Consider the following 16,818-nt stretch of genomic DNA (forward strand, 5'->3'; position numbering starts at 1 on the left):
TCAGATGATTTCATCCTAATCGCGGTATATTTTTATGGCATTTTAATAAAGGCATCTTTTTCCAACAAAAAAATAGTCATGAAATATAAATATAAATATTATACAATTGGTTTTCTTTCTACACAAATATATAAAGGACAATTGCCATTTGGTCTAATGCGAGTAAAAATTATTTTCTTTAATTAATACAAATTTAATACAAATTTAAATATTTAAATAAGCTTCTCCTAATTAAACGACATCTAGTTTGGGAAAGTATAAACCCTCACAATCCCAATTCCTGCGCCGTCGTTTTCCCTCTCTCTTCCGTAAACATGGAGGAGCCTGCAACACAAGGCTTTCTCTACGAAACCCTACCGGCGCTCTCTCTTCCCACCGCCAATCAATCTCCGCCTCCCGATGACCTTGAACCCTACTCCGTTTTCCGCAACGAGGTTACTCTCTCCACTCCCCAATGCGCTCCGGTGGACACCGCCGCTCCCGATTTCTTCTCACTCGACGTTGGTGCCGACGAAGCCGAGCCAAATTGGGTCTCACCGTCTCGTACCCTTGCAGCCGAGCCGAGGACGCCGCTTCACCAATACGAGCCGACGACGCCGGCTCTTGAAGTCGAGCCAAAGCTCGAGAGTGGGTGGTTTAGGGGCCATAGTAAATTCAAGAGCCCTATGCTTCAGCTTCATAAAGGTATTTGCCGCAGTTTCAACTGCTTATATTGGGTTGCCAAGTAGTTCTATTGAATGTTTGAACTGGGTTTTGTTTATGTACACTATGAAATCTTTTTTGGACTTTTCCAATGTTTAATGGCAATGTCTAAATGTTTTATCTGATTTTTAGTTATACTGGGAAGAAATTTCATACATTGTAACCTGTAATGTGAATTGGACCTGGTTTTTGCGTATTTCTTTTACTTGTGTAGAAATTAAGGATCTTTGTAAGAGAGAAAATTGTTAATTTGTAATGTGGTAACTGAGTAACTTGTGTATTCATAATGATCACAGAAATTGTGGACTTTTGTGAGTTTCTCTCTCCAACTCCAGAAGAACAAGAGGCACGCACTTCAGCAGTAGAACGTGTCTCTCAGGTTATCAAATATATATGGCCTCGGTGCAAGGTACCTTTTTTTTGTTGTTCGTGTGGGCATGAATGCATGTGTATGTGATTTTAATCACGAAAAAAAAAATCTCATAATAAGATCCTGTTGTTCTATGATTGTTGCTTTCTAGGTTGAAGTTTTTGGGTCCTTCAAGACGGGTTTATATCTTCCCGCTAGTGATATTGATGTAAGTATGTTGATCGTAATGTTAAGATAAAGTTAGGAACTGAAGTTTGAATTTGAAATTTTGTTACTCTGGTCTATGAGCATGCTTAAGTGTCCATATAAGTTAGGCATTTGGTTGATTGCTATTACTCGTAGGTTGTCATTATGAGGTCAGGCATACCAACACCGCAGCAAGGATTGCAGGCCCTTTCTAGGGCATTGTCACAGATGGGATTGGCAAAAAAGATACAGGTGTGCCTCATTCTTTACTTGAAATACTATTGTGGAAAAACTTTAGCCTCTTATTTTTTGTTCTCTATGGATTTCTCAGGTGATTGGAAAGGCACGTATTCCTATTATTAAGTTTGTAGAAAAAACAAGTGGCATTGCCTTTGACATAAGGTTTATTTTTGTATCTTTTGCAACAGAGTTTCGAATTAATAAAGCTAGAATATATTGATAAGCATTTCCTGGGATATGTTCAATATAATTAAAAAGTACAATTGATAATTTTATTTCTTGCTTAACAGTTTTGATATAGAAAGCGGACCAAAAGCTGCAGATTTTATCCAGGTTTGTCCCATAATCTATCATCTACTAAGTTTCTGTAGAGATATTATAACTTTTCTAATATAGGTCAGAGCCTGACCATGTGCCTCTGAACAATGTTAACATTGTTGTTTGCAACTTTGTGCTCTTCCTTGCATCGGTCATGGTTTGATATGGCTTCGGATGTAATTACGATATCTTAAACAATAGTTATATGAATGTTGATATTGAAAGAAGTAACAAAAGGGGGTGAAAAGCAGTAGTAGTTGATAACTTGGTAAGCTGTGGAATCAAAAAGTATATATTAATTTTCTAAGTTAAACATTACAAATCTTAGAGAATGTTGAACTAATATCCCATGTTTGTAACAGTAGTGGTAAGGGTGCAAAGGTAGTGCTTCCACCTAGTAAAATAATTCCCAATTATCGTAGACACTTCAAGGAAAAATAAAATAAAAACCATGCGAGGATTCAGTTAGAATGTTATAGATTGCATGTAAAGTGAGGGAATAACTATTTTCAGTCTCCTTTGACACTATCCATTGATCCCTTTTCAGGACGCGGTATCTAAGTGGCCTCCTTTGCGACCGTTATGTTTAATCTTAAAAGTATTTTTACAACAGAGAGAATTAAATGAGGTATGACTTTCTAATTTAATAGATTCACTTGTCTTTCTTTTTCTTTATGGAATTTTTTTTTTCCAGCCAGCCTAATCCATATTCTGATAACATATGCAGGTGTACTCTGGTGGATTAGGTTCTTACGCCCTCCTTACGATGCTCATGGCAATGTTGCATGTGAGTGAATCTTAAATATGCATTTGAAGATTTGGTGCACTTCTTGCTTGCCTATGCACATACCTGTACTGTATGGCTCCTGTTTGGTTGTGTAAAACTTGCTTTTTTGTTGAATATTGCAGTGGAACATGGTAAACCTATGAGTGCAAATGAGATCCAAGGACAAGTTCCTAAAATTTGAATGAAATAAATAATTTACCACACACAATTTATTCTGTCATTTGGATCATAGATAAACAATTATCAATTTCTGTAATGTTAAAATTCAGATAAATAGACCAACATCCTCATTATTGGATCCTTTATCCCTGATATATATATATATTGAATTTTATGCAACAGAGCCACAGAGAATGTCAAGCTTCTTCCGAACAAAACTTGGGAGTTCTTTTGGTAAGTTTTTTCAAATCAAGTAGATGAGAGCTTGGAAGCTCTTTATTATTGCTTGAAGTTCTTTCATTGTATCCCAAGTCAGTTAGCTTAAACTTTATCCCAGCAACCAGGCTTGGTTGTAAATGTAGGAATGGAGACTGTAACCCTGAATTATGTGGACTATGGAATTCACTCTATTGTTCTAGTTTTTAACTTCTTATGAGAGGCTAGGATTTTTCCAAAGAATATGGAGAAAATTCAATGAGCTTGTGGCTTATGTTCTCGTTTATCTGTTGTGTTTCTCAAATAGGTAAACTTCTTTGATTTTTATGGACGCAAATTGAATACTTCAGATGTTGGTGTATCGTGCAAAGGGGCAGGGACCTTTTTTAAAAAGAGTGTCAAAGGGTATAAATAACCTTCGTAATAAAGTGATGAGTTTCTTTATCTTGATTCTTCTCTTTTTTTTTTACCCGGTTTTTGGACTTTTGCATTGGATTTATCCTCTCTCTCAGGTTCATAACCAAAGGACGACCATTTCTTATTGCCATCGAGGATCCCCAGGCACCAGAGAATGACGTTGGGAAGAACTCATTCAACTATTTTCAGGTTTGTTGAATAACATGCTTATAATTTTTCTCCTCCTTCGCTTTTGATGCCAAGTAACTGGATTTGCATTGAATATAGTTTAATGGTTGTGCGTGTATATGCTTGTGTGAGCTTTATTCATGTTACCACAAATTGATATACTGAAATTACAAGCTGACACTTCATCTTCCATGAAATGGCTGTTTCTGTCTGGCTTGGTTGATGACCAGCTGGCTTAGGCAATGTTCTTTAGTGGTACCTGTCAAACAGATCATGCATGTGCTTGCACAGTTAAAAAATTTATTCGCATATGTTGCTCTGTCAGCTAATTCTTACAATTAGCTGACAAGCAACACTTGCCAACCCAATTCTTATAATTGGCTGATCTTCCTCCACGTCACATCCTTTTCTGGATTTCTTGCAGATTAGATCAGCTTTTTCAATGGCTTATACTACATTGACAAATCCTAAGGTCATCCTGTGCCTAGGCCCAAACAGGAGCATTCTCGGTACCATAATTAGACCTGATCCTATGTTGGTGGAACGCAAAGGAGGTCCCGGGCTAGTAGCTTTTGATAGCTTACTTCCTGGAGCAGGGAAACCACTTCAGCTAGAGCATGATGGGCAGGAGTTTATGTGCAATTGGCAGTTAGATGATGATGATGATCCCCTGCCTCGGGGAGATGATTCTGCTGGAGGCGGTAGTAGGCGATCATCGGGAAAGAAGAGGAAGGCTTCTTTTAAAGAGAAGTCAGGTAAGAAGGGAAAAGAAAATGGTGAAGTGGGGAGGAGAGAAAATGACTCAAAGAAAGAGAAGACTAGGCGTGATGAAAATAGCTCAAGGAAAGAGAAGGGAAAAATGAAGAAGATTAGGAGACGGAGACATTCCCAAGATAATGCCAATTGATTTGGTCATCATGGCGGTGGATCTCCGTGGGCTCTGTAGAACCCTTCTCATGCCCATAACTTGCCATGCTCTTGGAAGTGTCTGACTTTCTTTTCCGCAGTTAGTGGGTTCTGATTAGCATTGTATTTCATGGACCAACATGCTGCTGCCATTAACTGAAAATGGAAGTGCAGTGCTAAGTGGAGCCTCTGTTACAGCCTCTCTGTTATCTGAGATAATACTGACTGCTCGTTTACCGCCTTTACATGCAATACAAGGCTTGTGTTGAGCTTATGGTAAAGTCTTAATGCCATATAAGCAGAACTTTGGAACATGTTCTGCAAGATGAGGCTATTTCCCCAGTTTTGACACGGGCAGTGATCTGGGTGTTAACATGTAACCCTTTCAGTGTCCTTTTCTATTCGATCGTAATCCTAACATGAACTTCACATATGTTTGTTAATTTATTTACATTTTTACACAATAGAAAGATAAAGTTATTACACATATTGTCTTACTTCTCATGTTTAATGTATAACAGGATCTCATTTCGGGTTTCAATTCGACTTGGAACGAACTGTTTTATGAATTTTTCGACTTACAAATTATTATAATAAATTTTGGTATTAAAAAAAGGACTTGCTCACACGTGGAAATGGGAATGCATGTTCTATTCCTACAACTTCCCCTTGATCCTACGACTTCAAATCCTAAATCTTGTACCTTGGACTTCGGACTCTTTGATTCGATATCTCGAACCTTGCACATGGGATCTCGATCTCAAACCGGACCCGGGACTATGAAAGTTGGACTATGAAACTTTTGTCTTTATCTCTTAAAATTGTTTCATTTCGAAAAATCAATAATAAATAATAAAAATCAATCCGCTGTACCCCAGGTCAGTGAAGAATTACAACAGAGCACCCAAAAATCTACCAACGAAAAACCGCACCAAAGATAACGACGGTGTCTCTCTCTCTGTCTCCTCTCTCTCTCTCTCTCTCGGTTCACTCTGTTCAGTGAGATCAACATGAACCCCATGTCGGTTTGCTCCTCCTCGTCGTCGTCGTCGTCGTCTGGGTCTTGGAGCAGCACCAAGGCATGGATCGTCCACGGAATCGTCGCCGGAGTTGCAATTGCGGTGGCAATTGGCGCCCGGGTTTACTTGGGTCCGCCAAAGAAGTTTCGGAGCCGGGTCGTTGGTATCATCCCCGCCCGTTTCGCTTCTTCACGTTTCCAGGGCAAGCCTCTCGCTCAGATCCTCGGAAAGCCCATGATCCAGGTCCTTCTTTTTACTTCACTAATTCTTCCATTGTGTACTTTCATTTTGATACCGTATGTGAAATGGATATTTTCTAAGCTTGAAGTTTGTTATCAATTTTCCTAAGCTGCATGGATCTGAAGCAGGGTGTTTTTTCTTCTATTGGGATTTTCTTTTACACCCCTTCTTTTTGTCTGTTCCTTATGAAGCTTGGTCTGAGATTAGAGCCTATGGTAATGTAATTGGGAAACATTTCACTTACAAGTTTGAGTTTGTCTTTGCAGAGAACATGGGAAAGGGCAAAACTGGCAACTACACTGGATCATGTTGGTATGTTTACTCACTTGAACTCCATGTAATTTTGCTTTATGTTTATACTAGGATTTTGTTAATGTTCTGTCAGGGAAGGAACCCTTCTTAAATAAATCGTTGAATGTCCCCTTAATAATGAGGCAGCTGATTATATCTTACTAGTTTTGCTAGGCATCCAAAAATCTGTATCTTCATTTGAATTTATTTATAGGTATACTTAAGCCACCTATCTTAACTTCTGCCAGCTGATTCTGTCTGGAAATTTCCCACTTCCAATTTCCATTGCAAATATCATCCTTGACTTTGGTTGAAAGAGGAAGACCAGAGTCACAAACCATTCTATGGCCATACTTATGACCCTGTGGATGCCAGTTGCCCAATAAGCTAAGTGTTTGAGCCATCCCCTTATCTTCATTTCATAAAAGATCTGGCCAATTTTCTCAGCTTCAAGAGCTTGCTTCGGCTTCAATAATGAGGCATTTTAACTTCCAACAAACAGTCACCTTTGAGGAAATCTTCTTTAACCTTAGCAACCCCAAGAGACGGGTTGATTGAAAGTATACGAGATGTGATGTGGTATAGGCATCCAATCTTTAAGACCCTTAATACCCCAGTGATATTCCTTTTTAGGCTTACCACCTTGCATCCTGTTGATGATATTAAGTTTTGCTTAATGCTTAAATAGCTATGCATTGGGGAAAGTGAATTCGACCGGCCGAGTATTTTTGAAGTGTTGTTTAATGTCTACCTTCCTTTTTGTGCAGTTGTTGCGACAGACGATGAGAAGATTCGAGAATGTTGTCGCAGTTTTGGAGCTGATGTCGTAATGACCTCAGAATCCTGCAGGAATGGTAGGCACCATGGTTTTCTTTTTTCCTTTTTTTTTTCTTTTGCAGATTAAGTATATAATTGCATTTTTATTTACTTTTTTCTGAACTTAAAGGTACTGAGCGTTGTTCTGAAGCAATTCAAAAGCTTGAGAAGAAGTATGATATAGTTGTCAATATTCAGGGGGATGAGCCTCTTATTGAACCTGAGATAATAGATGGAATTGTTAAAGCTTTGCAGGTAAATTTGTTTCTCAATCTTTTGTTATGATTGTCCCCCACGAAATGTGAGTGCTACGACAGGAATAATAAACACATGCGGCATTTAATTTATTTCGATTTTCAACAATTAGTCTTGTTTTTGAAGTAGGTGAAGCAATCCCAGTTGCATATTTGTTTAGCGTCAAAATCATGTTGATATAGTTATTTATCTTTTCCATTTCTAATGCCATATCCCATGTTTTAATTTGTTTCCATGCAATCATGTCACAAATTTGTTATATCTTACCAGGAAGCCCCAGATGCAGTGTTTAGCACTGCAGTCACATCATTAAAACTAGAAGACGCATTTGATCCAAATCGAGTGAAATGTTTGGTTGACAATTCTGGTTATGCCATCTATTTTTCAAGGGGATTGATTCCATTTAACAAGTGAGCTTATGTTTGCATAATGGATTTCTTTTTTGTGAAATACTTAATATGCGGTGAGTGTAAACGTGTTATCAACTGCTTTGCAAGATCTGACAAATTGTCACATGTGATACAGGTCAGGCAAGGCCAATCCACAGTTTCCCTATATGCTTCATCTAGGAATTCAGGTATTAAATAGACATTTTGTTAAAAAATTGTGTGGCTGCGAGGTGTGATTGTAAATTAGTTTAGGCCACCTAACTTGTGAGTTTATGGTTCTCTGTTCCATGCCTTTTCAGAGCTATGATACAAGGTTCCTAAAAATATATCCTCAGCTTGAACCTACTCCTTTGCAACTAGAAGAGGATCTGGAGCAGCTTAAAGTCCTTGAAAATGGGTATAAGATGAAGGTATGTTAAGACTCTTAATTGACTGATCTGCTCTTATAATTATTTTGCCGGTTCTTGCAAAGTTATTTTGACATTGCAATGCTTTCTTGTTCTTTTCTATTTATCTGTACCCGTCTTTTCTTCTTATTGTTTTATGCTCACTAATTGTATTGAAGTCATACTTGACATTGGTGCGGTCATCATAATTAGTATAAGAAATTTGGTGCAATAAATAGCTTACCTGTTGGTTGTGATGATATATAATCTAGCTCGTCAAAATGCTGTAAAATTTTGTTTCAAGGAACTCTCAAACACGATTACCCTCAGCCCTAAAAGAAAAGAATTGAAATTCCACAAATTTTGACCTGGGATAGTGGTTCTCCTCAAATGTGACATGTCAAAAAGTAAATGTAACGGGATGAAGAATGCATTTTTTCTGTTTTTCCTGAAATACGGATGTCCAAAAGTTCACATTGTTCTGTGTTTGCAGGTGATCAAGGTTGACCATGAGGCTCATGGTGTTGACGCCCCAGAAGATGTTGAGAAGATAGAATCTCTAATGCGCGAGAGGAACTTGTCTTAGAAATTCCTAGTTTGTGGTATATCAGACCATTAAAAAGCAAGTAAATCTTCCATAGACCCACACTTAATGATTAGAGTTACTAAGTTTAGTTATATGCGGGTTTGCTGGTATGCTGCGTCAAGAGAAAGGATATGGAGAGGTATAAATTTAATCTGTTACAAATTCCCCTGTATATTAAAAGTGATTTATTTCTGAGTCATTCCTTGTAGGGTTTTTGTCCACCCATTGTCTGCTGTCCATAGCCGAAAGTTTAGAGTTGTCTGTTATTTATGAGTTGTATTCTAATTTTGTTTCCTGCCCCTGATTATAATGTGCATCAGTATGTATTCTATCTCTATGTGTCATAATAGAAGGATTAATTTTGTTCACATTTATGCTGAACTGTGCCGACTCTCTCTCCCTCTCTCTCTCATAGTGACCCAAAACACATACTTCCAAGATGATAGTGGGGGATAAGGTTAGAAGACAGTTGAGGACTAGTCAAAACACCCGAATAATTTGACCAAATTGATAACAAAAAACATTTGAATATGTTTAATATTAATATATAAAAGCCAGAAGGAGATATCAATTTTGGGAAGATCAACATACAAGACAACCCTCTGGCTCTCAGAGGACCACTGGGCTTTCTGAGCTTTCATGTTTGCGTGTACTCATGGAACATGCAGACTGATCATAAAATTCTCTCTCTTTAGGCTTTGCCAAAAGTAGAAGACCCTCTGATTTGGCTTCTCATTGAAACCAAATCTCACTCTCTGCCCCTTATAATATACCCACCCTACCACAAGTCATTTCACAACTTTTTTTTTTTTGCCTTTTTTTTTTGGGCAGAAACAACTTTTTTTCTTTTTATTTTTTTACAGCAAAGCTTGCAATAATTAACAACAGATTCCTAAAAAATAACCCAAAAATGAACCAAAGTAAATCTCAAGTAACCCAAAAACCCTAAAAATTAAACCACATTTCTTTACTATTAATCTACCTGTATATACAGCTCAAAGATCATCTGATGATGATGCTGTTTGTTTTGAAAGAAAAGAAAAGAAAAGAAAATCTAATCTTAAGTTTTGAGAGTCCAACAACAACAAACAGGTGACATGTATGGTAGGCGCAGGGTTTCTCATGCTCATTTCTGTGATGAAAAATGGTCAAAGAAAGCTTCAACTTTAATTAAGGCTTTGCTGCTTGTGCTGGTTGTGGTTTTTCCTTGACCAACTGCACCTCTGTTTTGAAGAGAAGCACCGACAGCGAGTCGTCAACAGAGAAATACACAAACCCACCAGGTGAGTGAGTCACGAACGATCCAAAACTCGTTCCCACAACACAGTGCCACGCCGGTCCATACACCGAGTCAAACTCCTACAATCCACGTTTGAATTAAAGTTAATTAACCCAAATGAATTAACCAAAAAACAGAGCAACCCATCAACAGAGAGAACGCAGAGAGATTGAAATTGTGTACCTTTTTGAGAGCCCGAGCTAGGTGAGTTGGGTTTGGACGAGTTTTGGGGGCTGGTGGTGGTGGTGCTGCTGAGTCAAGGAGCGTTCTCGTGTGGCGGAGAGCATGGTTCTGCATGTGGGCTGGCATATCAGATGATCTCAACCGTACATTGAGGGTGATGGCAGTGGCAGCTAGCTTGACCTGGTCTTCTGGTGGAGACTTGAGCCTCTCAACATGGGTGGTGATTGTTGTTAGCCCTTGTTTGGGAGGCTTAGCCTGAGAGTGATGAGAGTCTTGTTGTTGCAACGTTTGCATGGCTTGGCCTTGCTTCTTCTCTTCGAGTTCCAGAGCTTTTTCCATGCCTTGTAACAAAATAAAGTAATGTCTAGAAACCCAAATGGAAATCTTTGAGACTTTGAGTTTAGGAAAGTGGACAGAGGGAGAGGGGGCCTAGAGAAAGAAGGGGGTTGGTTGGTGAGGGTTTGAATTTTGACTGACTCTATTAGGAAGGATGAGAATTAGTACCATGAGTACCACATTTCAAAAAGTTGACCATGAAAATCAACTTTTATTAGAAAGTGGTTGAAAGCAGTTACTCGTGAGTTCTTGTGTTCGAATATTTATTTTTTAATGACGCTTTTTTTTAATAAGAAAAATAGTAAGATAATATATATAGTTTTTTGGTTTAGATAAATTTTGCATAAGCTCTAATTTCGTCTGTTTTATTTATAAAGTGGAGTGATTGGCTTGTGGTTAATTTGACACTTGACATGGTCATGTGTTTGAGAGTCCGTATACAAATCATTGACACGAGAATAGCAAGGAAATGGTAGAGAAGGGTTTGCGTTTCTATTTGACCTGATTGTCCACTTCTAATCTATTTCCTAAGCTTGTTCTTTTTCATGGAAATTAAAGTAAAAAGTTTTCTTAATACAAGGTGTAAGATGTAAGTTACAAAAATACCTATATTGGTTAAAAGGACAAAATAGTAAAATAAGAGACTCATTGTCCTTTTCTCCCTAGCTGACACCATTACTCATTGTCCATTCCTCCACGTTCCACCAAAATTTCATTAGAATTTGTGCTTTGAAACTTTATATCTTCATCATGCATATATATTTATATATATATATATATATATATATGTACATTCATCAAAAAGGAAATACCACTAATCCACAACATCATTCCTTCTGTGCTTAGTTTAATGAGTTGTAACCTCAATGAGTTTGGTTGGGTTTCCTCTTGAAAAAGATGACAACGCATATGTCTAAGCAAGTAATTATTTGTTCTAAAATGTACTCATAATACCATTTAAATCCTTTTATAAGATGTGAACAACTGTCTATAAGAGGGATACAGAAAGCTAAACAAAGAAAGAACAACTCAACAAGTTACGTGAAACTGGAAACGATGTGAGAAAAACTTGATTTGCAATGAAAATAACACTGTTTTGCTATCACGCGTGTAATTAGACGGGATTAACAAAATAGTGATATTTTCATTTTATGGAAGTCTTTCTCCTCAACGAGGCTCAAGTCCAACTTAGAGGAAGAGAAAGAGGAGAAAGAAAGAAACTTAAGAAAGCTACAAGATTATTATAATCTTCTAGCTTCTCTAATTAGTGGACCTACAGTTGTTGAAGTCCTTGAAACCATTTCCTTAAAACTCAGTGAGCTTGGTTGGTGTTATGCTGTTTAAATATGGCAGAAATGTGGGGGCCTCAAAAATCCAACTAATCGGAGTCAAAGGGAGAAGAAAGAAGCAGCAAGAGGAGAGCTTTCTGTACAGTTTTTTTCCTGAAGTTCACTATTCAGAACAGCAACTAATACCAATATTTTTTCTTTTATCTTTCTTAACATAAATTTAAATAAATAAATAAAAAGACAAGCATATGAACTTGTAGATAGAACTCTACTTGCCCCCAAATTCCTCTGCTGAGCCTCATACTGAAAAGAAAGAAACACATTTATAAAAAAAAAAAAAAAAAATTGTGTTAAAGTCTGTTGAAGCACAAAAATGGTCGGATAATTTTGGGCCCAATTTAGTGATGATATCACCTTCATCCTTGTGTGAGCTTCAGTAGAGTGATCAATCTGCAAGACAAAAAACGCTCGATAAGCCCTTTGGTACCGGTGTGGTACCGGTTGAAGACTCTCCGATACTTAAATTAGAATAAGTACAGAGTGAATAGTGATTTAGACAGAGTAATGATAGTATTGCCGAATGTCGTAGTTACCTCCTTTTGGGACTTGTGCCCCTTCTTAAAGACTTTGGGAGGCGTGTATCTTAGGTGGAATTTCGATGTGGGATTCTGGACATTGCCTGAGGAGACACCATGTGTACCTATGAAGAATTCATAACCCAGTGTTTCTTCTGTTACAATAGATAGTTCAGAGTGCCAAAGACTCACGCACTGCTGATGGTGCTTTGAGAAACACAGTTGATTACTGGTTTTTCACGGGTCCTCTCTTGGGTCCGTTTTTCACGTGTTGTCTTCTGATTCGCCGGTCAAATATGGTATAAACAAGGTCAATGAGATTCAATATAAAATTAAGGGAAAATTGTAACAATGGTCCCTGAACTAAGACCAAACTTTACTTTTCGTCCATCATATTACTAAATTGTTACGATGGTACTTTATTATGCCTCTACTTTCAGAAATTGTCCTTTCCGTCATCTCAGTCAACTCATCTCAGTCAACTTTTGAGTTATTTCATATGCTGGATTGAACAGAGACAGCCATATTAGCATCTCATGTGATTTTAATCCAGATTTGTCATTTTAAATTCGATTTTAAAGTCTGTTGGATTTGGGGTCTGTTGGAGGATTTGCCTTTTCAAAATCCAGATTTGTTCTCATGTTTTTGTTTTCTTTATTTTATTGTTGGTTTCCTTTTCAATTCCCCTTTCATCTCATGTGTTATCTCATCAAATAGATGGGTGTGGGGGAGAGAAATCGGGGTTGGGAAAAGATATGGGTGGGGGAAGAAATTGGTTTTTTAGCACGGGGGTAGAAGAAATATGAAAAATCGATCGTGGCTGGGGAGAAGTTGGTTTTTTTTGTTGGGGGGGGGGCATTAGATCCAAATTTAGAACTTGAAGCCTCTGAACTATACATCCAGTAGGCATTAGATCCAAGATAAACCCTAACTCGATGGAAAAGAATAAGGAAAAGGAAATTGGCATGGGAAGAAATCTGGGTGGATTGAGAGGAAATGGACGTAGAGAGAAGATATTTATTTTTAATTTTTTTGTGTGAGAAGACATTCAAGTAGGACTTGTCCATGTCACGTCATCATTTTTAATGAAAAATTTGACTAGGATGACGGAAAGGAAGATTTCTGAAAGTGAAGGCATAATTAAAGTACTACCGTAACAATTTAGCAATATGAGTGAAGAAAAGTAAAATTTGGTCTTAGTCTAGGGACCATTGCTACAATTTAACCTAAAATTAAAAACTTCATAAAAGTCTAGCACTTAATCTAATTCTACAAAAGTTATCATTTTTGCTTTGAAAAGTTTATGAAGGCCTACATAGTTCTGCACAAGAGTACGTCTTAAGTAAGCTCCACAAGAACTTATATACATCTAAATCCACTATATTTCTTGTGTGTTTGGAATATTTCTGAAAGGACTAAAAGCTTTTTCTTACAACTAAAATTGATTCTAACAACGTTTGTTAGAAAATTTTAGAAGTATTTTTGAGTCATAGAAGTGCTTTCTAGCACTCCTACATAGATTTCTCCTGAAAATGTCAATATCTATATAATAAAAGCGTTTTTTTATAACTGTCCTTCCTAAAAATATAGTCATAAACGAGATAGTTTAGAGCAGTAGATGATAATGGTAAAATAGTTTAGAGCGGTAGATGATAATGGTAAAAAAAATATACACATTTTTTTCGTAGAAGCACCAACATGAAGAAAAAAGACCACATATGTTAGAAGGTACAAGACAAGGATGATGTGAAGGCATCATGCGGAGACAAGGAGCAATTGCAACATCTTTCAAGTATTAAATTGCTGCCATACTTTTCTTAGCAATAGGTTTTTTTTTTGCTTACCAAAAAGATGCAAACAAAAAAAGGAAAAAAAAAAGAAGCTACTATTAAATTACTTTTCTATCGAAAATGTTATTAATTCTATAGAAAACAAAATTCATTAGTGTTAGAGTGTCGGAATTGGATTCTTCATTTTACACAATACTTTCTTACTAATTGAAACTCATTTTCCATTTTACAAATTACTTTCGAAACTCATGAAAGTTCGAAAAAAATGTGTTTCATGAACCACATGTAGTCATGAGGCTATTATTTTTTCAATAGGACCCTCATCTAAATTAAAGAAAAAAGTAAACTCCACAAAAAATTTGTGTAAATCTAAATTGATTACTACTCTTAGTTTGAATCCATAGATAACAAACATATTTGGAGGAACACACTACAAGGATTGATGTAAAATCATCAAATGGAGACAAGGAGCAATTCCCAACATATCTTTCAAGTATTAAATTGTTGTCATACTATTTGTAGCAAATTTCTTTTTATTCTCACTAAAACAATGCAAAGAAAATTAAAAAGAAAGAGAAAAAAAATAGATGCCATGAATAAAATTATTTCAATCGAAATTGTTAATAGTGGTGGTGAGGTGGTGGAATTTGATTGGTCACTTCACCAAAAAGCAGGAAGAGTCAAAGGAGAGAAGTTGACCCCCTCAGTTGTCGTCTGATCCAATAATACCAAATGCCTTTGCTAGCCACAGTCCTCCCCATCCATTCGCTCGCTGCCTGCTCCAACTCCATCTCCATCTCCTCCATCAACTACTCCGTCTCCACCCTAAAAATCTCCCCATCACAATAAAGCTTCTCTCACCTCTCTCTCTCTTCAGCTCCGATCCTCTGCGGCCATGGCTACAGTCCTCGACTCTCTCGTCGTTCCTCGCTCTTCCGCCCTGCCTTCCTCAGCTGCGCTCTCTCCAATCGCCGCCGCCTCGTCCTTGTCCGGCCGCTCTGGATTGCGTCATTACAGAGGCCTCAAGGTGGGGTCCGCTGTCCGAACTCGCTCTATCGAATCGCCGAGTTACGGTCGCGCTGCCGGAGGAGCTCGTCATCGCCGAGGCGGGCTCGTCGTCTGCGAGGCTCAGGACACCGCTGTCGAAGGTCAGTGTCGTAATTTCTCCATTCTTGTCATGATTTTAGCTTGTTTACTTTAAGATGATGTGTTTTTGTTGTCTGGAAATCAAGTATAAAATAGGATTTTTTTTTTCTTCTCATTTCTATTAGTTACGTCATTTTTGTCTATTTATTATTGGTTTGATTTTTGGGTTGTTATCAGATGATTGATGGAAATGGTTTATTTTGTAAAGTTGAAAGTTTTGAGCTTGCAGCCTTCGAAAGTTTCTGTTTTTTTCAGCATGTTAGCTTAGATAATTAAGTAAAGACGTTTCATCGTATAGCTATCTATTTACTTTGTAAAGTTGAAAGTTTTGAGCTTGCAGCCTCTGAAAGTTTCTGTTTTTTTCAGCATGTTAGCTTAGATAATTGAGTAAAGACGTTTCATCGTATAGCTATCATAATTAGTTGATGCGATGGCAGGAATTTCTTGTAAAGAGTTTGAAAATGAAAGGAAACAATTGGCAAACGATTGGAAATGGAATAGCTGATCTGAAGAGATGTTAGTGTCCCGCTGAGATTGAAGAAATATGTTATATTGGTTTTAGAACTTTATGAGAAAACTTGGGATTCACTCAAAAATAGTTTGAGATTGTGAATCTGGAAAGATAGTAGGAACTGACAACTGAGGATGAGCTCATGTAAGAAGCATCGTCAAATGGTTCTGAAGATGAACTTTAGAGACTTAGGAAATCTTTATCTTAGTAATTTGTGGTTTCTTGTAATTTTTTGGTTGAACCAGTAGATAGTGGAAATATTGCCTGGTAGCCTAAAGACAGACCATTTTTGTGACTGTCAGGGACTTAATTCATGGTGACTGACTAAATTATTCCGAAGTCAATTTTACGAGTTCAGGTGAAATGTTTACAGAATTATGCTGACTGATCATTAAAGACAGAATATAATAATAAACCTAGGGATGCTGGGAGTGATTAGTGATGGGACCAAAATTGTGTGTAGATACACGCTTACTTTTCATTATTATACTTATGAAAGTACATACGTTTACTCATCTAAGGTCAATATATCAGGACCTGTTTATAGGCATTAGGTCAAGCATAATAATGGTTTAAATTTTTTATAAGAAAAGTTTTGTTTTGACCTAGCAGGTGTGCTTATTGAACTGGTTGTTTCTTTCTATGCAATCTATCTCCGGAGCATTGGGAAGCTTTTAGTTTTCACATATGTTTGTTTATCGCTCTTTGCACTGCTGTAATTTTTATTCTTGATTGTAAGTAGTTTAAAAATTTGCAGTGCCTGCTGTTACTGATGCAACGTGGCAGTCACTTGTCCTTGAATCCGACTCCCCTGTTTTGGTTGAGTTCTGGGCCCCATGGTGTGGGCCTTGCCGTATGATCCACCCTATAATTAATGAACTGGCAAAGCAATATGCTGGGAAGCTTAAATGCTACAAAGTAAACACTGATGAAGGTGCTGCAATTGCAACCCAATATGGGATTCGAAGCATCCCGACTGTCATCATATTCAAGGGTGGCGAGAAAAAAGATGCAGTTATCGGCGCTGTTCCCAAATCCACATTAACCACCAGCATAGAAAAGTTCTTATAGAGGTGGTAAGTAATGAATGTATTTGCTGGACCTAAGCTGCGCCTTTGTATGTGTTTTTTCTCTTTCTAGATTCTGATGTCTCAGAGTTCAGATACCAAAATAAACTAATGTCTGCTTCTGTATAGTTTACTTGGATAAAGCTGTAACTTTTTTTTTGTTTTTTTCAGAGTTACTTAGTTATTTATTA

General features: G+C 37.4%; 4 protein-coding genes across 4 annotated transcripts; 3 read left to right on the top strand and 1 right to left on the bottom strand.

Annotated features, from left to right (window-relative positions):
- The first annotated feature begins 245 nt into the window (after positions 1-245).
- Positions 246-4,954, top strand: LOC103326213 (Nucleotidyltransferase family protein). Its single transcript, XM_008228416.2, has 12 exons — positions 246-684; positions 999-1,111; positions 1,224-1,280; positions 1,415-1,510; positions 1,590-1,660; positions 1,789-1,831; positions 2,364-2,444; positions 2,544-2,603; positions 2,946-2,996; positions 3,286-3,383; positions 3,491-3,584; positions 3,988-4,954. The coding sequence occupies exons 1-12, from the start codon at positions 315-317 to the stop codon at positions 4,468-4,470; spliced, it is 1,617 nt and encodes a 538-aa protein (XP_008226638.2). The 5' UTR covers positions 246-314; the 3' UTR covers positions 4,471-4,954.
- A 338-nt stretch (positions 4,955-5,292) lies between these two features.
- Positions 5,293-8,825, top strand: CKS (Nucleotide-diphospho-sugar transferases superfamily protein). Its single transcript, XM_008228417.3, has 8 exons — positions 5,293-5,731; positions 5,995-6,040; positions 6,787-6,873; positions 6,966-7,090; positions 7,361-7,500; positions 7,616-7,667; positions 7,779-7,889; positions 8,359-8,825. The coding sequence occupies exons 1-8, from the start codon at positions 5,480-5,482 to the stop codon at positions 8,449-8,451; spliced, it is 906 nt and encodes a 301-aa protein (XP_008226639.2). The 5' UTR covers positions 5,293-5,479; the 3' UTR covers positions 8,452-8,825.
- Positions 8,826-9,397: 572 nt separating this feature from the next.
- Positions 9,398-10,374, bottom strand: LOC103326215 (uncharacterized). Its single transcript, XM_008228420.2, has 2 exons — positions 9,914-10,374; positions 9,398-9,810 (listed from the first exon to the last, which is right to left on the bottom strand). Exons 1-2 carry the CDS (start codon positions 10,250-10,252, stop codon positions 9,622-9,624), a joined length of 528 nt encoding a protein of 175 aa, XP_008226642.1. The 5' UTR covers positions 10,253-10,374; the 3' UTR covers positions 9,398-9,621.
- Positions 10,375-14,620: 4,246 nt separating this feature from the next.
- On the top strand, positions 14,621-16,818 carry TRX-M4 (thioredoxin M-type 4). Its single transcript, XM_008228421.3, has 2 exons — positions 14,621-15,051; positions 16,318-16,818. The coding sequence occupies exons 1-2, from the start codon at positions 14,799-14,801 to the stop codon at positions 16,629-16,631; spliced, it is 567 nt and encodes a 188-aa protein (XP_008226643.2). The 5' UTR covers positions 14,621-14,798; the 3' UTR covers positions 16,632-16,818.

The sequence above is a fragment of the Prunus mume genome, linkage group LG3 (genome assembly GCF_029339155.1).
Source record: "Prunus mume cultivar Tortuosa linkage group LG3, ASM2933915v1, whole genome shotgun sequence".
In the NCBI taxonomy this organism is placed as follows: domain Eukaryota; kingdom Viridiplantae; phylum Streptophyta; class Magnoliopsida; order Rosales; family Rosaceae; genus Prunus; species Prunus mume.